Source organism: Erpetoichthys calabaricus, chromosome 4 (assembly GCF_900747795.2).
Source record: "Erpetoichthys calabaricus chromosome 4, fErpCal1.3, whole genome shotgun sequence".
Classification (NCBI taxonomy): Eukaryota; Metazoa; Chordata; class Cladistia; order Polypteriformes; family Polypteridae; genus Erpetoichthys; species Erpetoichthys calabaricus.
The window spans coordinates 127,547,554-127,570,684 of NC_041397.2; the positions used below are offsets into that span (position 1 = coordinate 127,547,554).

Genomic DNA, 23,131 nt, shown 5'->3' on the forward strand with positions numbered 1-23,131 from the left:
TTTTTTTAAAGTGTTTTTTTTTTACTTGTAGGTTGGAAAAATGATCAGTTAAAAAAAAATAGAGCAACCAATAAATTTGAAATTTTTGATTAAATTAAATAAAGCTACCAAATCTTTTCGGACTAGGGGGCTCTGCCCCCTGCTCGCTTCGCTCGCCAACCCCTGGTGCTGGGAAATTACAAAGAGTGTGATGTATGAATGAGATATAGCATAGTGTGAAGGTGTAGATGACGCAGATAGGAAGCAAACAATAAAGTGTTTGGCACAGTGTAAAGGTTTATTGGAAAATTTCTTTGTAAACAACATTAGTAGTAAAGATGGTGTGTTGTCCTTGACGTGAACGTTGAACTTGTGAGAAGGCCACATAAAGTTGTCCATGTCCAAAAACGGGCTCAGATAGGTAGATGCCAACCTTGTCCATGGTTTGTCCTTGTGATTTGTTGATGGTCATGGCAAAGGCAGGTTTAATGGGGAATTGTTTCTATTTAAGTGTAAAAGGTAATTCCAGGTCAGAACTTGTAAGGTCAATTCTAGGAATCAGAACAGTATTGTTAGCATGTGATCCTGTAAGAACTGTTGCTTGAATAACATTGTGTGTCATGGTGTAGACGACTAAACATGTACCATTGCATAAACCCTGTTTAGTGTTAAGGTTTCTTAATAGCATGATTATTGTTCCGTTTTTAAGGCTAAGACTGTGTTGTGGTAATCCGGCTGGGTTAATAGTGTTCAAATATTCTAAGGGGAAATTAAGATGGTCATTGTCGTCATCAGAGTTAACTTTGTCAGAGCTTAGAAAGAGGTGTGCCTCTCCAGGAAGTAATGAAATGACCTGGTTATTAATGTGATCAACATTAATATTTTTTGGACATAATATAGTTCGTTGTGTTAAAAGGGGTATTTGGTCTAATGAGACTGCTGTTCCAAATACCTCCGTAAGTCGTCGCAGATAAAGGGTTGAGGAATTGTAATAATATCTGGGTGAAGTACATCTGTATTGGTGAGTGTACCATCTCCCAGTTGTAATAACCAATTGTTATATTCGGGATCTGGACATCGAATGTTTTGTAGCAACTGTATCTTTTGAAAGCAATGCCAATTGTCTGCGTAACATTTTTTGTTCCGCGGTTTTAGAAGCACGTTGTAGGCGCCGATGTTTATTTTTTTTTTTTGATGCGGGTTCGTGTTTGTGGTCCCGTTACTCGAGCGGTCTCGTTCTGTACCCGTGATCGTGAATTCATGACTTGTTTGATCTTTATCGTTAGGAATATGGATAAGTAATAAGGAGGATCACAATCACTGTTAATATGCGGACTGTTCGTTTCTTCATATTATCACCAATCAGGTCTCGCGCCTGTATATGTATTGTAGTCTGGTCTCTTGTTGTTTATGTATGACGTCGTCGGCGTATTTTAAGGTGGACTGAACAATAGCTGAGCGAATGGCATGTGGAGCAATAGCTAAGCACTGTCTAAAATCTCCTCCTAATAAAAGTACCTTTCCTCCAAAGGGAATATTATTATTCATCAATGTTTGTAGAAGTTTATCAATGGTGTTGAGTAAGTGACTGGATGCCATTAGATGCAAAAGCAAATGAACCATTGTAGGATCTAATGCAGTTCATAAAGTTTTTACTTTCAGGTACTTCACGTGTATCTTTTGTCTGTGCCATTTGAGAGGCGCGTCGTTGTATGTGCAGGATTTGGGACGTGCTATTCTGGAGCTGTAATCAATTTGCCTGTGCTGTGTGAGAAGCCCGTTGCAGTTTACGGCGTTCATTGTTTGTATTGAGCCTTGCCCGTTTTTGTATGTCGGTTAGTCGAGCTCTCTCTTTTTGGAGCCTTGCCTGCTTGTTTTCCGGCATTTCAGATGCGCGTTGTAGACGTCTGCGTTTATTTATTTTGTCCCTTCGCTGCCGTTTTTGTATCTCTGAGACTCGAGGTGTTTCGTTTCGAACCCTTGCCTGTTTCGATGCAGCACTTTGAGACGCGCGCTGTATGCGTCTACGTTCATTGTGTCTGTCCATTTGGGCTCGTCTCTGTAACTGTGTTAGTTGAGCTTTGCGTTTTTGGAGCTGAGACATTTTTTCTTCCGGAGTTTCAGAAGCGCGTTGTAGGCGCCAACGTGTATTTTGTTTTTTCATGCGGGTTCGTGTGTTTGGTCCCGTTATCCGAGCCGTATCGTTTAGTACCCGTGATCGTGAATTTATGACTTGTTTGTTCTTCAGCGTTAGAAATATGGATAAGTAATAAGGAGGATCGCACTCACTGTTAATATGGAGCCTTTTCTGTGGTTGAATGGTTAATAGTGCATCAGTGTAATAAGATCGACCTATGCTGCATAATTTGAATGTGTTCAGATGACGCATGTTTAATACGGATGGTTCGTTCAGTAATGGGGCTTTGTGTCTCACAGTATGGGCCATTGCCTTTTGGTGGCCTGATATTTACTCCGGTAGATGCAAAAGCAAATGAACTATTGTAGGATCTAATGCAGTTCATAAAGTTTTTACTTTCAGGCACATCGTTAGTTAGACGCTTCTGTAGATATTCAGGATATGAATGTAAAGGAGGCAGTCTAATTTGACCCTTTTGACAACAACGTGTAAATTCATTACTTGTATTGCCAGTTGTTTCTTCAGGGAAGTTAAGTGAATGACAATGATTGCAAATGACATTCATTAATCCCAATGAATTTTCCTGAATAGTGGACTCATTATTGAACGCGTTGTCAGCTAAGTGGTGCAAGCGTTTAGCAGGTGTCTGGCGTTGATGTCCGTGACGTGTATCTTTTGCTTGTGCCGTTTGAGAGGCGCGTCGTTGCATGTCCAGTATTTGGGACGTGCTGTTTTGGAGCTGTAATCGATTCGCCTGTGCTGTGTGAGAAGTCCATTGTAGTCTACGTCGTGCATTGTTTGTATTGAGCCTTGCCCGTTTTTGTATGTCGGTCAGTCGAGCTTTCTTTTTTTGGAGCCTTGCCTGCTTGTTTTCCGGCATTTCACATGCGCGTTGTAGACGTCTGCGTTTATTTATTTTGTCCCTTCGCTGCCGTTTTTGTATCTGTGAGACTCGAGGTGTTTCGTTTTGAACCCGTGCCTGTTTCGATGCAGCACTTTGAGACGCGCGCTGTATGCGTCTACGTTCATTGTGTCTGTCCATTTGGGCTCGTCTCTGTAACTGTGTTAGTTGAGCTTTGCGTTTTTGGAGCTGAGACATTTTTTCTTCCGGAGTTTCAGAAGCGCGTTGTAGGCGCCAACGTGTATTTTGTTTTTTCATGCGGGTTCGTGTGTTTGGTCCCGTTATCCGAGCCGTATCGTTTTGTACCCATGATCGTGAATTCATAACTTGTTTGTTCTTCAGCGTGAGAAATATGGATAAGTAATAAGGAGGATCGCACTCACTGTTAATATGGAGCCTTTTCTGCGGTTGAACGGTTAATAGTGCCTCATTGTAATGAGATCCACCTATGCTGCATAGTGTGAACGTGTTGAGATGACGTATGTTTAATACGGACGGTTCCTTCAGAAATGGGGCATTGTGTGTCATTTCTTATTTATGTTAGTGTGGTCGTGGGTCTGAATCATCGTTTTTGTGAACGTTTCGTGTGCTATGTCCGTAGTCTGTCCCGTTTCATGTCCAATGGACTTTGTGTGGCGCTTGCAGCTTCTTTTTTTTTGTGTGTGCTAGGGGCTTGTTGAATCCTCCTCTTTGTGTGTGTGTCCCGTTTCGTGTGCAATGGGCTTCGTGCGGCGCTGTGTGCGTCGCCGGCGTCTGACTCCTTTTTTCTGTGGTCGCGGCGCCTCATTTCTTATTTTACGTTGCATTCCATCCGGTTCCCGTTGCTTGGAGGGGGGGGGGGGAGAGTTGCTTGGAGGGGGGGGGGGGGAGAGTTGCTTGGAGGGGGGGGGGGGGGATTTGTGGGGCGCCTGCGCAGTACGTGTTTTGCGTCCACGGCCCATGGCCGGATGTCCCTGCGTCCATCCAGTTTGCCATTCTCGGTTAGTAATACTGCGTTCATTGTTTGTATTGAGCCTTGCCCGTTTCTGTATGTTTAATATGGAGCCTTTTCTGTGGTTGAACGGTTAATAGTGCATCAGTGTAATGAGATAGATCTATGCTGCATAATTTGAACGTGTTCAGATGACGTATGTTTAATACGGACGGTTCGTTCAGTAATGGGGCTTTGTGTCTCATTTCTTATTTATGTTAGTGTGGTCGTGGGTCTGAATCCTTCTTTTTGTGTATGTTTCATGTGCTATGTCCGTAGTCTGTCCCGTTTCGTGTGCTATGGGTTTGTGTGTCGCTCGCGTCTGACTTCTTTTTTTTTGTGTGCAAGAGGCACGTTGCCTCAGTTTTTTTCATCTCTGTTAGTGGAGGGTGTGTTTGTGTGTCGTGGGTCTGAATCCTCTTTTTTGTGTGCGTACCGTTTCGTGTGCTATGTGGCACTTGCGTCTGACTCCTTTCTTTTTGGTGTTCTAGGGGCGCGTCGCCTCATTTCTTATTTCAGTTACTGGAGGGGGGCTTTGTGTGTCGTGGGTCTCAATCCTCTTCTTTGTGTGTGTTCCGTTTTGTGTGTCATGGGCTTCGTGCGGCGCTGTGTGCAGCGCCGGCGTCTGACTCCTTTTTTCTGTGTGCTATGGGCGCGGCGCCTCATTTCTTATTTTATGTTGCTTTCCATCCGGTTTCCGTTGCTTGGAGGGGGGGGGGGGTTTGTGGGGGCGCCTGCGCAGTACGTCTTTTGCGTCCACGGCCCATGGCCGGATGTCCCCGCGTCCATCCGGTTTACCATTCTCGTTTAGTAATATGGATACTAAATAAGGGTTACGGGATGTTCAAGTGGCATCCATGATTTTGTGGAGGTCGAGAGGGTGTTTGAGACAATGAACCTTCTGGATGATCAACAAGAATGTTCAAAAAGTCAACAAAGCCATTCAAATTGATTGATGACTCAGCATCAGAATGATTGCGGAAATTGTCCACATCGGTAAGTGATTCTGCATGACAATCTGAAGATGGTAAAAAGTTTGTGGGAAAGTTATCTCAAGGCTTCTGATCCCCACCCAAAAAGAAAAGTCATCATCACTTGCAACAAGACTTGGATCTTTTAGTATGATCCTGAGACGAAACAGTCAATGCACTGGATCAACACCATCAGCACCAAGAGTGAAGAAAGAACAAGAAAGTAAGTCCAAATTCACCCAATCAGTGAGATATGGAAGACGATGATCCACTGTGGCAACCCCTAACGGGAGCAGCTGAAAGAAGAATAAGAAGTGATCAAACATTGCAATGCTTGAACACCCTCCATACTTATCAGACCTATGTCCGTGCAATTTTTTTCTTTTCCCTAAATTCAAGTCTGCATTCAAGGGAATCCATTTTGAGTCAGTCACTAAGGTAAAGAAGAAAAACAGATCTTCTGAGACAACTGATGTAAGATAACCTAGAGCACTGCTTTGATCAGTGGAGAACCACAATGCAGCAGGTAGCAGTGCTTAGTTTCATGGGGAGGGAGTTTACTGCTTTAAAATTAGGTTACAATATCAGTATAATTATTTAATAGCCACACCTCCTAAATATATATATTTATACACTCACACGTACACACTCGAAAACAAGATTCAGTGTAGTAGCCTACACTGAAATATTCTTCCCTTGTTTATTGCAAAGGTCCTGATGTATATGCATACACACACAAGAGTACAGTGCAAATAAATTTGCAAAAACCTCAAGTAAACTTTTTTTCACGTTGTCATTATGGGGTGGTGTGTGCAGAATTCTGACAAAAAAATGAATTTAATCCATTTTGGAATAAGGCTGTAACATAACAAAAGGTGGAAAAAGTGATGCACTGTGAATACTTTCTGGATGCACTGTATATATATATATATATATATATATATATATATATATATATATATATATATATATATATATACATACATACATAAATACTTAACTATGCATACAGAGAAATGCTCTCTAAATTAAAAGGTAGCTAGTTATAGTTAGTTATATATAAGAAGTACAAAGATCTACTGCGTCCTAAAAAACAGCACTCTGGAATACAGTATGATATTTCATGCCACACAAAAGAGTAAATACCTTCAGAATCTGGTAAGAAACTGCACAGTTGCTAAACAGGGTAACCATGCATTTAATGCACTGGTACGCTCTCTTTCGATAGTGGTTTTTGGAACGCTGAATGGTATCAAAAAATCCATCTCTGTCATCTGGAATGCCTTTAAGCACATTGTGAATCCTTAAAAGGAAAAACAAGTGAAAGAACATTTTTAAATTAGCAGTTAACTAAGTAATAGCCAATATTAGGAAAAATAGCAAGTTACAATCTTTATTAATCATAAAACGTTTTCTATATTTTGTCAAAAATAACTATCCAAAGAAGTAATTAATAGACAGTATAAGCCCAACTTACCGATGTGTTTGCCAGGAATCTTCTATTAGCATGATCTGCAAAAGGAGGTCCAGGTAAGGTCTAAGTTCATATGTATAAGAATAGGCCACCTGAAAGAGTTTTTAATTAGATTACCTAAAAAAGGCACTTTGGTATTTGTAATCATCTATCCATTCATGGTTTATGTATTACCCTTTTTATACTTGTTTTTTCAAGTACAGAATGACATGCCTAACCCTTCAGCAACTGGCATATGGCACAAAGTAACACAGGACCGAATGCTAGTTTACTGTAAGATACAGTCATTCAAACTCAATAACTATAACAATTCACCTAATATGATACTAGAAAGCCAAAAAATAGCAATAGGTGGCTAATTTCACACAAGTAATGCTTCAGACAGGAATGAAATGTGGTACAAAATAATTAATATTTACACAAATTAGCCAAAAAGACATTCTGCAGAGTTGTCAATTCTTAAATATGTCATTTGCAGTATGAAATAAATTCCTCCTTTATGTCCCAGTTTCATTACAGTATTGATGGAATGGAAAAACAAGGAAAAAAACCCTCAGTATTTCTAACTTCCATACCTGCCAGAGGAGCTCACTCAGTACAGCAAAAGAAAACTGTGGATTCTCCCAGCAACAAAAGCTGAGTAGTTTAACTGTTTCTTCTGAATTGCTACAGTCTTCAATAACCTTTTTAACATAACTAGCTCGAACAAAAAGAATTTCAGCTACAGGCTGCTGTATTGGCATGATAGGTTGAGGCACATTTTGATCACCATAAGGATTTGGAAGTGGAACACTACCTAGTATAAAAAAAAAAAAAAAACACATTGCGCTTTACCACAATGAAAAAATATAAAAGAATAAATTAAGAGGGAATAAAAGGAAATAAAACCACTGCAAACCATATTGGATGACAGCAAAAAAATAAAATCAAGCATAGCATTAGAGACAAAAACAGCAAAAGCTTGAGAGTGAATCACCAGGGGCCTCATGTATAAACGATGCGTACGCACAGAAATGTTGCGTAAGAACGTTTCCACGTTCAAATCATGATGTATAAAACCTACACTTTTTCCATATTACTCTCACTGCACCACTCGGTGTATTTATATCACTGTATTGAGTGTGAATCACAGATCTACAGCGATTGGAAAGAGAATTGTCAGTATACGGCATCAAGCACTCGCTGCCTCAGCCATTCGCTATTTGAACTGCTCTCATCCGACCAACGCTTCACAGCCTTTCCTGTTTGGAACTCGCAGTTCACAAACAGTTTCATCCCAAGAACTATACACGCACTCAATCAATCCATCAAGTGCTCCTTGTAGAACTGTTTGTACTTGCAAGTTACCGTGAGATAATTGTACTTATGATACAGTTATAATATTGCACAACCTGAGCCACTTTATAAAGCGCATATTTACATATGATGATGATATCATTTTTAAGATGAAATGCAGCAAAATATGTTGATTATATTATACAGATAAAACTTTAACTTTAACTACACGGTGCCGCAGCGCTAGCGAGCTTGAGCTTTGTTCATGGTTTGTTCCTGCCTCGCGCTGTATTCATGCTATGGCTGGCGCAACACTGGAAGGATAGATGGATAGAATAATTAAACATTACGAAGATATTTTGATGTTCCTTAAAAGTTTTGAAGAATCGGCGTTCTAAGCTTACAGATGGCTTAACGTCAATTACAGAGCTGATAGTGTGGCGATTGGGTATTTGAAGAAAGAAAAGTAAGGACAGGAATTGGGGGTTAGTACATTTGAAAGAGACAGTACTTCTGTAATAAAGCATTTCATTGAAGGTCGCGCATGGCGCAGCAAGCATCTTGCTGTACGACATTAACAATCACTGCGACACTGAGTTCCCATGTTTAATAACATGCTTTAACTCATATCATCATGAAAATGATATCACGTATACTTCTCAGTATTTTAATTATTCAGAGAGCTGTAATATTACGAACGTAATGGATTCTGTGTCCTGTCGGAGGAAGAGCACGTAGTGATTCAGGCACATAGAGCACATATAAGATCAAATACACAACAAAGCATTTAATGTGCTACTTTAGTTACGATGGGATTTGAGAAACTAGTAAATTAAACGATTTTAAGATGAAGTTTATGATGTTCTACTTTAATGACAAAATAAACTACGTGATTAAAGTGGAAATTTCGAGATTAAAGTTGACATTTCGTGCTTATTTCACACTGTGTGCCTTTTTTTTCACCGTACCCTAATAAGCTTTCATATGACATTCAGACGGTGGGCTACGAGTCGCCTTTTCACGCTGACTTTGATATGTGACAACTTCTTTTTTATTTCGGGCACTTTGCGACTTTGTGAACTTGAGCTTTCGAGTTTCTCCGACACGCTATGTCACTCGATCAACTTCCTTTTCTTGCTTATATAACTGTTTAAACCAACAAATAGTACGTTTTTCTTTGCCTCCATTTGGTATTCGGTGAAATTCTTCTATCTTTCCTCGTACTTTTGCCATTGCCTTTTCACAGAACGCTGGGCTTAAGGGCTATTTATATTGATTTGCAAATTCAAAGATGCGTAATTCTGGGAGGAGTTGGGGCGAACACACAGATTCCTGCATCTGGATTTTTCTGTGCATAAGCACATTTCAGCTTTTGTGCTTACATCATGTTATAGTGCGAATTCTACGCACGCCGTTATGCATGAGGCCCCAGAACATTAAAACAATTGGTGAGGACAGGCCATACAAAACAAAGCTCACCAATTCTGTTTCCCAATTTTCTTGGTCTGCCAGACCTGGGTTTAACAGCAACTGTGCCTGTGGCCTTCCATTTCCTGATTACATTCCTTACAGTTGAAACTGACAGTTTAAACCTCTGAGATAGCTTTATGTAGCCTTCCTCTAAACCATGATACTGAACAATCTTTGTTTTCAGATCTTTTGAGAGTCAAAAGGAAGCACAACTTGCAATTGACCACCTTAAATACCTTTTCTCATGATTGGACACACCTGCCTATGAAGTTCAAGGCTTAATGAGCTAATCCAACCAATTTGGTGTTGCAAGTAATCAGTGTTGAGCAGTTACATGCATTCAAATCAGCAAAATTACAAGAGGACCAAAATTTTTGCACAACCAGTTTTTCACATTTGATTTAATTTCATACAACAAAATACTGCTTCACTAAAAATCTTTGTTTGGAAAACACCCCAGTACTCAGATGTTCCTAGGAAATGAAAGACATACCACTGTTATCTTTTTTGTTGAAAGTAAATTATTATGCAGGCTGAGAGGGGTTCACAAACTTTTTCATATGACTGTATATGCTATCCAAATTTTATTATCATCAAGGCAAATAAGCAGAGTACTTATGGTAGTCCAGGTTTGAAAGGAAAGATGATTTCTATGGTCTGTATACAGGTAACGGGGATAAATTATAGTTGTTTAGAACAGTTGGTATAGCAACATATACTGTACAAAGGAAAAAAAAAAGGTCCCAGAATGGACCACTGTTGTATCCTACACGTAGAAGTGTCTGTGGAAAATACCACGTTGCCAAAATTAAAAGTAAACACCCTACTTTGAAGGTAGGCTGTAAGCCCACAAATGGCAGACCTCTGATGCAATGAAATGATCGATAAGAAAGCATAACCAATGATATTGAAGGGTGCACTAATATCTAGCAGATTCAAAACGGTACAGTTCCCAAAGCAACTATTAAGAACAGATCCTCTGTCACTCTCAGGAGGGCAAATTCCTTTCTAAGAAATATTCTACCCAGAGTTTTAAAAATCACACTCAACCTCTTGAGGACTTTGGGTAGAAATGGTAGTTTAGAAATAGGATGAGGATTATTGAGAAGTAAGGAGTCAAGTTGTGCCCTTTTCAGCAGAAGCTGAACCACTGAGTGTTTATAAAGCAAGATGTGTTGCAGGTTATACATTAATATTTCATGAAGTTCATAGAAATAAGTGTGAATCAGTCATCATTGGCAAAAAAAAAAAAAAAAAAAAGGTGAGCTTTACCATTTATTGAAGACTGCATGCGAGATGATACATCACAACAGCGCACAAGCTGTGAAACAATTGCATACAGTTTGCCCAGTTCAGCATACTGACATTTAATTGGAGGGCCAGGGCCCTCGTCAAGAGCTACAAGCATAAATGTTGCTGGAATATTTAGTTTTAACAACTGTGTCTTTTCAGCCACACCTGGAAAACCAAGAAATATGTTTGTTAACTGTCGTACCCACAGCATTATTTAAAAAAACAAAAAAAAAGTCTCCAAGTAATTTTTCATACCTAGGTTTGCATATATTACAAACAGATTAAAGTACTGATGCAGATGACGCCCATGCTCCGACACCTCTCTTCGTAGTAGACTTAAAACCGTTTTTATTAAGTTATCACTTAAACTTGCGTTGTCACAAGCCTAGAAAAACAGAGGGAAAAAGCTGTTCATACATACTTTTATTGTTGTAATCAATATAGCAATATATCAATGTGCAGCAGGCTTCAAATATGTATGGCATATAAAAAATGCCACTGCCCTTCAGTTAGAGAAAGGCTTTCTTCATTACTCGATGTCTGCCAACTATTGCACAAGGGACCACCTCTCAGGGATTTTTTTAAAAATACAACAATTAAATAATTAATGGTGACCACCACTACCACGATACCCACACTGCCACCTTCATAATAAATGGGGGTAGGGGGTGGCTGAGTTATAAATGGAAAAAAAAACAAACAAAAAAACAAACCACAGTAAAACACAAGCATATGGGTTACAGTAAGAGATCTTCCAAAAAACAGGTGTCATGGTCTAAGCAAGGGTCTGTCACTGGTCACGGTTTCTTGCATTTTAGTTTGCTCATTTCAGAGTAGGAAATCCATTTTTATTTTAAAAGGGACAATTTTTGCACCCAATGACTGAAATCATAATAGAAAAAGCAATTATTTAATAGCAGAAAAAAATTGCAAAATAAGCAGTGTATAAAAAAGTCAAAACATAAGCAACATTGATCCAGTGTTTTAGACTGAAGATGAATTTGGTGAAATCAAAGATAATGTGACCCGTCTATGGTAAACAGTCATGTGGTGTCACAATTCCACACATTTATTTTATTAAAGGCATTTATGCAAAAAATACTAAAACTGTAATCCTTTGTTGCTGTATTTCCATTTCAAAGCCCCAAAGCCATGAAGATAGTATTAGCAGACAGACCCAATCTGGTCATATGGAGTAAGTGTTTTCCACCCTGAACGCAAAATTAATTTAAAAGATATGCATAGTGACCAATAACAGCTGGATAGGAGAAGGACAGAGTTTGAACAAACACCAAATGACAGAAATAAAGGATACAATAACAACAAGAGAACAAATGCAAAAAATTAAACAGCACTGAAACTTCAATCATTACTATAATACAAGTGTTCTCAAGTTTGGTTATTTAAGTTTTCTTTCTCTAATGCTTAATTAGAGGCCAATCCTTTCCGATAAGAGACGTTATTTCATATTAGGACTCCCTAGTGCTATTATTCTGCCATGGATACTTTCCAAAATATTTGTAAACTGGTGGAGATTAGGAATTGTCAGCCCTTCGCTTTTTCTCTTCCATTTATTTACAAGTATTTTAGTTAAGCCAGGTACTGTACTTCAGAATGAGTACACACAATTTAAGGTTCCATTCACACTTGAGCGTTGTAAATATCCAGGATTTAGAGATTTTCAAGCATTTTTCAGGCTTTTTTTGGGGTGTCCCCCGTGCATTCCTGATCACGCCCTCTTTGCATTGTATCACTCATCTTTGCATATCACATAGTTTGCACAAAGATTATAGTTCATGTCGTGTGGTGGGGTGTAACATACAAAAATGCCTAGAGAACACAAGTTGCCCAAGGCCTACATCATAGAGAAAACCAAGTACGTTCTGGTGGTGAGAAAATGACTAGAGATTATCACAGCTGCACTGGGTATAAAGTAAGAAGCAAATGTGCTGGATGGTGTGCTGATCCTTTTTAGGGATCAATTGCACAGCCAAGCAGAAAAACATAGCTGCTTGCAATACAACAACAGAAACCTATTAGTAAAATGTCTGTATAGTTTTAACTCAGTTATTTGCTAAATATATTTTGATACAGTGTGTACTGGTGGAGCAGCAGCCAATGTTCAGCCAAGAGCTCAGACTGTGGACGGATGTCATTTACTACATAAAGTACTAAATGTATGTTCTTAATAGAAAAGAATTACTGACACATTCCAGTATTTAGTGTTAAAGCAAGTAATAATGCTCAGTTAAACACACTCACTGATCGCAATCAATACATACATATATCTATATATATATATATATATATATATACATACATATATCTATATCTCTCTCTCTATATATATATATCTATATCTCTCTCTCTATATATATATATATATATCTATATCTCTCTCTCTCTCTCTCTCTCTATATATATATATATATATATATATATATATATACAGTGGTGTGAAAAACTATTTGCCCCCTTCCTGATTTCTTATTCTTTTGCATGTTTGTCACACAAAATGTTTCTGATCATCAAACACATTCAACCATTAGTCAAATATAACACAAGTAAACACAAAATGCAGTTTTTAGATGATGGTTTTTATTATTTAGGGAGAAAAAAAATCCAAACCTACATGGCCCTGTGTGAAAAAGTAATTGCCCCCTTGTTAAAAAATAACCTAACTGTGGTGTATCACACCTGAGTTCAATTTCCATAGCCACCCCCAGGCCTGATTACTGCCACACCTGTTTCAATCAAGAAATCACTTAAATAGGAGCTGCCTGACACAGAGAAGTAGACCAAAAGCACCTCAAAAGCTAGACATCATGCCAAGATCCAAAGAAATTCAGGAACAAATGAGAACAGAAGTAATTGAGATCTATCAGTCTGGTAAAGGTTATAAAGCCATTTCTAAAGCTTTGGGACTCCAGCGAACCACAGTGAGAGCCATTACCCACAAATGGCAAAAACATGGAACAGTGGTGAACCTTCCCAGGAGTGGCCGGCCGACCAAAATTACCCCAAGAGCGCAGAGACGACTCATCCGAGAGGTCACAAAAGACCCCAGGACAACGTCTAAAGAACTGCAGGCCTCACTTGCCTCAATTAAGGTCAGTGTTCACGACTCCACCATAAGAAAGAGACTGGGCAAAAAACGGCCTGCATGGCAGATTTCCAAGACGCAAACCACTGTTAAGCAAAAAGAACATTAGGGCTCGTCTCAATTTTGCTAAGAAACATCTCAATGATTGCCAAGACTTTTGGGAAAATACCTTGTGGACTGATGAGACAAAAGTTGAACTTTTTGGAAGGGAAATGTCCCGTTACATCTGGCGTAAAAGGAACACAGCATTTCAGAAAAAGAACATCATACCAACAGTAAAATATGGTGGTGGTAGTGTGATGGTCTGGGGTTGTTTTGCTGCTTCAGGACCTGGAAGGCTTGCTGTGATAGATGGAACCATGAATTCTACTGTCTACCAAAAAATCCTGAAGGAGAATGTCCGGCCATCTGTTCGTCAACTCAAGCTGAAGCGATCTTGGGTGCTGCAACAGGACAATGACCCAAAACACACCAGCAAATCCACCTCTGAATGGCTGAAGAAAAACAAAATGAAGACTTTGGAGTGGCCTAGTCAAAGTCCTGACCTGAATCCAATTGAGATGCTATGGCATGACCTTAAAAAGGCGGTTCATGCTAGAAAACCCTCAAATAAAGCTGAATTACAACAATTTTGCAAAGATGAGTGGGCCAAAATTCCTCCAGAGCGCTGTAAAAGACTCATTGCAAGTTATCGCAAACGCTTGATTGCAGTTATTGCTGCTAAGGGTGGCCCAACCAGTTATTAGGTTCAGGGGGCAATTACTTTTTCACACAGGGCCATGTAGGTTTGGATTTTTTTTTCTCCCTAAATAATAAAAACCACCATTTACAAACTGCATTTTGTGTTTACTTGTGTTATATTTGACTAATGGTTAAATGTGTTTGATGATCAGAAACATTTTGTGTGACAAACATGCAAAAGAATAAGAAATCAGGAAGGGGGCAAATAGTTTTTCACACCACTGTACTTATAAGGACAGAACTGCAAACCCCACACAATTGGTGTTGTAAAGAAGGAATGCCAGCATTTATGTTAACCACTCCGCCTATGTTTTAAAACATCTGTACTGAATTTTATAAAAACTAAATTATATCTATAACCCTTATTCTTGTCAGTTGATTACATTTTACCTGCACACTTATCAATACTGGTCACAAGATGACCGAAGCACTCGTGTGTATGACGGCATCAGCACTCTTTTAATAGTTTCAATGAGCAAATTCACTCCTGGCTCATCCACTGACCTCCTGTAAATTGACTTCCTGGAAAAAAGTTTCCAAAATGCTCTTTTGTTTTCTTTTACCAGCGTTTTGTTGAGTGTTACCATTGATTCCAATGGAAAAAGCATTTGGCTGAAAATGATTGAAAACTGCTGCAAGCAGGGGTTTTATAAACTGTTCACTGTTAAAACGCGTAGGTGTGAATAGAATCAACAAAAAAATAATGGAAAGTAACTTTTCAAGCCATTTAGGAGCCTTCTGTTATAGCGTTAATTAAAATGCGTAGGTATGAATGGACAATAATGGATTTCAAATCTGTCTGTGAGGGGGGTACAAAAAAACCTTAACTTCATTTTGACATCTTAAGAACACTATTTAAAATGTGAAATAGCATCATAGAATAGGGACATTTCTATTCCTTAAGGCCTGGAAGAGTTGAAGATAGAAAAAATAAAAAAAAGATATTGCAAAGGACAAAAAAAAATCCCCACCACCTAAAAAGAACCCACCTACAGTCCTCCAAGAGATCTAAGATTAATTTGCCAGCAGAAACATTGTTGTAAATGATTTCAAATTTAAAAACAAAACATCAGTATTCCAGATGCTGCAACGCATTCAACATCTAGTGCATATTCATTTAAATGATTTCAAATTTAAAAACAAAACATCAGTATTCCAGATGCTGCAACGCATTCAACATCTAGTGCATATTCATTTTCATCACAAGTGCCCATTATACTTCTATCAACATTGGTAAAGGTTATTCAGTAAATAGATGCAGTGCATACAAATACACAGTTACACAAAGTACAAACCTATGTAATCTAAACCAGGGGCAACTCGAGCCTATCCTGGCAGCATTGGGAAGCAAGGCAAGCCAACTGTTCACTAGTCCAATGCAGGTTTAACCCTTGTGTACACACTGTGCCAATTTAGAATTACAACTTAATCTAATAAGCATGTCTTTGAGGATGCTGGAAAGGAAAGAAAAAAAACACACCTGCATAAAAGTCCATAAAGATATTGTAGAACCTAAGTATTCAGTCATTGTCAATGTACCAAATGAACATTATACATTAGCACCAAGCACTGTACCACTGTTCCGCCTGTGTGCATATTACTGCATATGAAAATAAAAACTTCATGTTGGTACATGTTGCTTGACAGCAATACCATCTTTTACAATAGACTGAAACCACACTAAATTCACATGCTGAAAAGCAAAAACTGACAACTTTGGCCTAAAGCAAGATCTTTTCTGTTTTTGGCCGTGCTTATCGCAATACTGATTATTTTATACATACTTTATCTTTACAGATTATGACTGCAATGGATGTCTTGTTGATTAGGCGCATTTTAAATTAACTTGAATGTGAATAAAAATTTCCACCTTTATTCTTGAATTTTTATAAACTATGCTTTCAGATTAAATACAAGTTACAAACTACAATAATAGTGGCACAGGGAAGGGATACTTGCCAATTAAGACTCTCCATCTCGCATTTGCACAGCATGCTTCCTGCTTTTTTAGATTTGGGCATGGGTGAGATGCTCCAATGCCAGCTGACACTACAAAAGAATAACTGACGATAATCATGCAAAGATCAAATTTAAAATTACAACAATATCCATTATTTTTAGTGGGAAAACTGATTTGAGGTTTTTTAATGCTCAAATAAGTAAGGAAGATAAACTAAGGGGAAACAAGTGGAAAGAATATGGGTTAAATGTGTTAACTTTAAAGTGCCATGACTGATAAAAACCTCTTTGTAATATAATAAGCCTGTACCAATTTTTAATGGAGGTTGGCAGTCATGATTAGAGCAACCTAACTGCTGTCTGTATCTACTAGAATTCCTGGCAAGCAGCCTCCACTGTTTTCATTATATGTAAAAGGTGCTTTAAACACATTTATCCATTCATTCATTCATTTTCTGAACCTGCTTTTTCCAAAACAGAACTTTAGAGGGTCAAAGCAGATCAGATTTAAGGCAGGAGCCAACCAAAAATGAAATACCTGTTACATACAAAATTCAGTAATGTATAAATACTACTGATAAACTGAGTCATACTAAGCAACTGTAGACTATTTCATTACAAGTAAGGTATTGAGAGAAGGTACCATGTTTTTTTAAATAAAATTCCAAAAAAGAGTAGCACACATATCCTTGTAGGCATAATATTGAAGATTTTACTTTCAAATTTAAATACTGATAGCAGAACTTATGTCACGAACACCTGGAATACCAGAAGAACAGGCTCTTGGCCAAGAACAATCTTTAAAGTCATGTAATGTATTATGATGGTCAGCACTGACTATCTTGATGTGCAATTCTAAATTGGAATGGATGTGTGTGTATATAATTATACCTTGCAATGGACTTGTGCCATTTCTACCATGTGTATCCAGTGCTGCTGGGATAGGCTCCTGCCCCCATGACCCTAAATTTGGATTAAGAAGGTTTAGAAAACGGATGACATTTTACCATGCTAGCTGGTTATCCTTATTAAGTGTTTGGTACCAAAACAAACAACAATCTACTGACTCCAACAGCTCTGTAAGTAAAAGTAAATGAATTGTTAAAAGTTATGCCGCAATCAAAGTTACTAGGGAGGAAACATTCATAAAAAGAACGGGGCAATACAGCACAGATGAAAAAATACTAATATTATCAAAAATAGTACATTTTAAATGCATGATATATAGAATTATTTAGGACATGTTTTTTACTTACCTGAGCAGAAGGCCCCGGTGAAGGACATAATGTAGAATTTGACAGTTCATCTTGTAAAGAAAAATGTGCAAGACATACAATAAGCTTAGAAAATGCTCCTCTCACTTCAGCACTTGGGCATTCAAGAAGGTACTCAGAAAAGCGGCTTGGATAAGCAAAAAGGACATTGTAGGCAAACCAGTTACGCACATTCTTACTGCGACAAAGTAAAATGCACAAAGCATCATACCTAAAAAGTGTTTAAAGAAAAAAAAAAAAGAAATAAATATGCCAAGACACTATTATGATTAGTCAGAAATACTCAAAATGTAAAAACCATACCAATCACTGGCAGGTCCTCGAACAATTTTCTTGGTACGGAATCCTGTACTAAACAGAAATCTGGCAGCAAGTTGACAGCTAATCATAGCCATTTCTTCTGCTTCAGGCAAAAGATGATCTTGTCCTATTTGAAAAAGCAAATGTATCATACAAGTAAAGCAAACTGAATGAACTAACAGCTTGTGCAAGTGAAAAACCATAAGGTAACTTACAGTTAGGTCTGTTAGGATTGTGTTAAAAAAATGCTTTAGTTGCCTCACATTTTTATGAAATCGTTTTGTTCACCCCACTGAATTAAAGCTGAAAGTCTGCACTTCGACTGCATCCGAGTTGTTTCATTTAAAATTCATTGTGGTAATATACAGAACTAAAATTAGAAAAAAAGTAGTCTCTGTCCAAATATTTATGGACCTAACTGTATATCTTAATAATTCTGTTCACAGAAGGTTTATGGTAGGATTCTTAAATCCATTTATTTTGGAATCAGTAGTTGAACAGTAATTGATAAGGTCTGTTTGCATAAAAGGACCAATATTAAAAGAAATGACCTTTGCAGTTATGTTCAAAACTTTGAAGAGCTTTGCTTTTTGTTTTATTGGCAATTATTATTATATAAAGTAGGTGGCACTGACCTTTTTTGACAAACTGCTGCAAAACTGTCAACTTGCAAACAAAAGTACAGTATTAGGCTAATGTGACTTAGATTCCACAAGTATGGGTAGCCTAATGTGTACTTTTTATTGTTATGAGAAACAAAATATTTTTATCTGGAATGCTTTTTCTTAAACACTTTCTGGATTACTACTCTACTACTATTTGTAAACACAACTTGCTACTAGGTATCAACAATTTTAACTGTGCAGTTCCAGTTATCCAAAAACATTTAAATCTGTCATAAACTAAATAAGAAGCAACAAGATAGCTACAGTCACAATTCCCACTAAGACGTGTCACATCTTCATTAAACACTATGTAGCCATGTGTACAAGAAACTTGAGAAACATATTGGTGACATTTATTACCTACCTTTAGACTTTATAGTACTAAACACACAAATATATTGCTTTAGAACAAAATAGATTAACTACTTCCTGTTATGGTAAGGTTTAGACAAGCAGACTGATAAATCAGGGAAAGACAAATTTGTTTCTAGGACTATGTGGAAAATGGAGAAAAAAAAACCAACATCCATCCATCCTCTTCCGCTTATCCGAGGTCGGGTCACGGGGGCAGCAGCTTGAGCAGAGTTGCCCAGACTTCCCTCTCCCCGGCCACTTCTTCTAGCTCTTCCGGGAGAATCCCGAGGCGTTCCCAGGCCAGCCGGGAGACATAGTCCCTCCAGCATGTCCTGGGTCTTCCCCGGGGCCTCCTCATCAGGGAGGCGTCCAGGAGGCATCCTGATCAGATAGATGCCCGAGCCACCTCATCTGAATTCTCTCGATGCGGAGGAGCAGCGGCTGTACTCTGAGCCCCTCCCGGATGACTGAGCTTCTCACCTTATCTTTAAGGGAGAGCTCAGACACCCTGCGGAGGAAACTCATTTCAGCCGCTTGTATTCGCGATCTCGTTCTTTCGGTCACTACCCATAGCTCATGACCATAGGTGAGGGTAGGAACATAGATCGACTGGTAAATTGAGAGCTTTGCCTTGCGGCTCAGCTCCTTTTTCACCACGACAGACCGATGCAGAGCCCGCATCACTGCGGACGCCGCACCGATCCGCCTGTTGATCTTACGCTCCATTCTTCCCTCACTCGTGAACAAGACCCCGAGATACTTGAACTCCTCCACTTGAGGCAGGATCTCGCTCCCAACCCTGAGAGGGCACTCCACCCTTTTCCGGCTGAGGACCATGGTCTCGGATTTGGAGGTGCTGATTCCCATCCCAGCCGCTTCACACTCAGCTGCGAACCGATCCAGAAACAACATTCTAATTTAAATCCACAACATCACATTCAGATTATTTCTATCAAAACCACACATTAGAATGTGTTAATGCATTAAATTTAAATCACTGTAAGAAGTTAAAAACTGTCTAGCTGAGGAAAACAACAAAAACAAGTTAACAGGCTAATAGCTGAAACTTTAGGGTTTCAATACTACATGTATCATGTGGACTACCAAATAGTATATGAAAAAAATCTCTTCAAGTCAATAAACATGCTACGACAGGACACTGAAAAGCAGTCTGTATACAGAAAAAACCTGGTCAAGGTTGGGTGCAATAATGATCATATCATGTGTAGCCAATTTCAAAATGCACACTACATTTTATGGAATACTTTTAATTGACTTTCAACTGAATTAATATGCATTGAATTAATTGACAGATTGTGATATTCCTCAAGCCTACATACAACAGTAGTAGAAGACTTAATATCCATGAGACTGGAAACTGATTTCACTTTCCATATTGAAAGTTTGCATGTTAGGTTGATTTAGACACTCTGAACTAGTCAGACTGCAAAAATGTAGTCTATGTTTAAGTGTGCCCTAGGATAGCCTGGCATTTGGCTCTAGTGTGACTTCTGCACTTACGTTAATGCTGCAGAATCAGGCATCTCCCTCATGCAGACAGATACAAGTTGTTGCTAATGCTAAAGGAACAGCAAGAGTTTAATAAGTTTCATTAATGAACCCATATAAAGGACAAAATTTGTACAAACAGTAAAAAAAAACACAAGCACTGTTTCTTGTCAGTTGCTACTACTTGAACAGCTAGAATTTAAAATGGAGAGATCGCAACCAAATATGAATTTACTTACAAAATACCAACCTGCTTGAAGACTTAAATAGATATTATTACAGGTCAGAAGTTTCTTGATGAACTGGAAATATTCCAGGCTGTACTGCATATGATTGTGCATAAACTGCATGTTCCGTTTTCGTACACTTTGTTCTATGGTAGATGGCATCTTAATTTGGTGGGGTTTTGTAGTTATAGATAGTCGTGCGATACACATAACAAGTTCATTGTCTTTACCCAAAGCCTCCATGCGCTCATAAAAAAGTATGTATGCATTCCACCACCTTTTTTGTCGCCTAAAAGACATGCGCTTCATCAAGTGGTCAAAAACTTCTCCCATGTACTCTCCACCAAAGCACTGATTTTTCATTTCTTCATCATCATCCATCTTGCATTCTGTCACATCTCCATCATCAAACTTGTACCACTGTTTTTTTTCACCATCTCCACCATTTCTCTGAATGATGTATGAGTAATAGTGTCCTCCACTAGCCTGTCCACTATGTACAAGAACACCAACAAGTCTGTATTTAGTGCTCTCTAGCTGTGTATTATCTGTGCTTTCATTCTGGTCAACATGATTTGTGTCATCCCCTTCCATTTTTGCCACCCCTCCCTCAGTATAAGGCTCCATGTCCAGCTCACGTGGAAATTCAAAATAATCATTGAATTTGATTGCACATTCCCTTTCCCAGTCATAATCAAACCGCTTCAGCTGTATGGCAAGAACTGGAGGTAACTTCTTAATCAGAAGACGTTTCACTGTGTCCACCTAGAAGATGCAACACAATGAAAAAGTTTGAGAATAATAAACACTAAAATAAATGAATTGATTCAAAGATTGCTAAAATATAATTCATATTCATAGATTAATAAAAAATCATAATATTAATCTGAAGATTCTTCCCTATAAGATCCACTAACATTATTACAGAATAACTGTAGTATACTAAACTTCACTCATTAACAACAAGAAGTTTCAATGCACAAATACATTTTCTGAACAGATTCTTTATATATCTCTTGGCTGGGATTATACTGGATTTATTCAAAAGGTTTTGGCCAGAGTTTACTAAAGAAATCAAATCTAGTTCCTAACACTGTTCCTAACTGTATAGCAGTGGTACTGCATATTTGTACATAACCTGAAACATATGGGCACCAAGAGCCCTGACCTCAATGTCTAAATTTGCTAGGAATGACAAAGAATTAGGCAAATAGCAGATATCATCTTCTTGAAAACCTAAAACAGACTGAAGATATTTTTGCTCAAATTAATTGAAGTGCAATTATTAGAAGGATCATTCGTCCAAAACTGTAGAACACAAACTCACACATGGACCATGTTAGTTATCCAAAACCTGAAAAAGTGCTAAAAAACTCCAAGCGGGTATATATACTGTGGTTATATACACTAACAAATCCGTATTTTTTCCTTTTATTTTGTGCAATTCTGCACAGATGTAATGGCCAGGCTTTCCTGCATAGAATTCTTGTTATTTTACCACATGCATAGTCTGTTGTACACTTGGCCTGGTATTACAAAGCCTTATCTGAAACAATGCCAACATTTTCAACTCTGATGTGAAGCTCAGTTGAAGTGAATATTGGGAGAGCTACATGTTAATATTTTGGTAGCCTACAAGTTTATCTTCTTTGCCTGTTTAGTCTATCACACAGAGGCACTCTCTATTTGCCATTTAAGGGGTCCATTGTCTAATATTGTAATTACTGTGCCGTCAATTAACAAATTCAAAGCCTCTTAAAATATTTTCTGTTATGCATTTTAATTTGCTATACCTGCAACATTACCATTCACTGTATTATTTGTACCAGCTACACACATCTAAACTTATTCTATTAAAGGGTGTTACAGCCTTATTCCAAAATGGATTAAATTCATTTTTTTTCTTCAGAATTCTACACACAACACCCCATAATGACAACGTGAAAAAAGTTTACTTGAGGTTTTTGCAAATTTATTAAAAATAAAAAAACTGAGAAATCACATGTACATAAGTATTCACAGCCTTTGCTCAATACTTTGTCGATGCACTTTTGGCAGCAATTACAGCCTCAAGTCTTTTTGAATATGATGCCACAAGCTTGGCACACTTATCCTTGGTCAGTTTCACCCATTCCTCTTTGCAGCACTTCTCAAGCTCCATCAGGTTGGATGGGAAGCGTCAGTGCACAGCCATTTTAAGATCTCTCCAGAGATGTTCAATCGGATTCAAGTCTGGGCTCTGGCTGGGTCACTCAAGGACATTCACAGAGTTGTCCTAAAGCCACTCCTTTGATATCTTGGCTGTGTGCTTAGGGTCGTTGTCCTGCTGAGAGATGAACCGTCGTCCCAGTCTGAGGTCAAGAGCGCTCTGGAGCAGGTTTTCATCCAGGATGTCTCTGTACATTGCTGCAGTCATCTTTCCCTTTATCCTGACTAGTCTCCCAGTCCCTGCCGCTGAAAAACATCCCCACAGCAAGATGCTGCCACCACCATGCTTCACTGTAGGGATGGTATTGGCCTGGTGATGAG

At 38.5% G+C, this 23,131-nt stretch overlaps 1 protein-coding gene across 1 annotated transcript in view; it reads right to left on the reverse strand.

Moving 5' to 3' along the window:
• Positions 1–23,131, reverse strand: part of LOC114651133 (probable ubiquitin carboxyl-terminal hydrolase FAF-X) — a 229,739-nt gene that overhangs the window by 7,212 nt on the left and 199,396 nt on the right. The window contains exons 34-41 of the mRNA XM_051926139.1: positions 20,626–21,367; positions 17,851–17,974; positions 17,530–17,758; positions 10,726–10,855; positions 10,450–10,635; positions 7,008–7,228; positions 6,436–6,524; positions 6,105–6,261 (exon numbers count right to left, since the gene is read on the reverse strand). Coding sequence (XP_051782099.1) covers positions 6,105–6,261; positions 6,436–6,524; positions 7,008–7,228; positions 10,450–10,635; positions 10,726–10,855; positions 17,530–17,758; positions 17,851–17,974; positions 20,626–21,367 — 1,878 coding nt within the window. The remainder of the gene's footprint in view (positions 1–6,104; positions 6,262–6,435; positions 6,525–7,007; positions 7,229–10,449; positions 10,636–10,725; positions 10,856–17,529; positions 17,759–17,850; positions 17,975–20,625; positions 21,368–23,131) is intronic.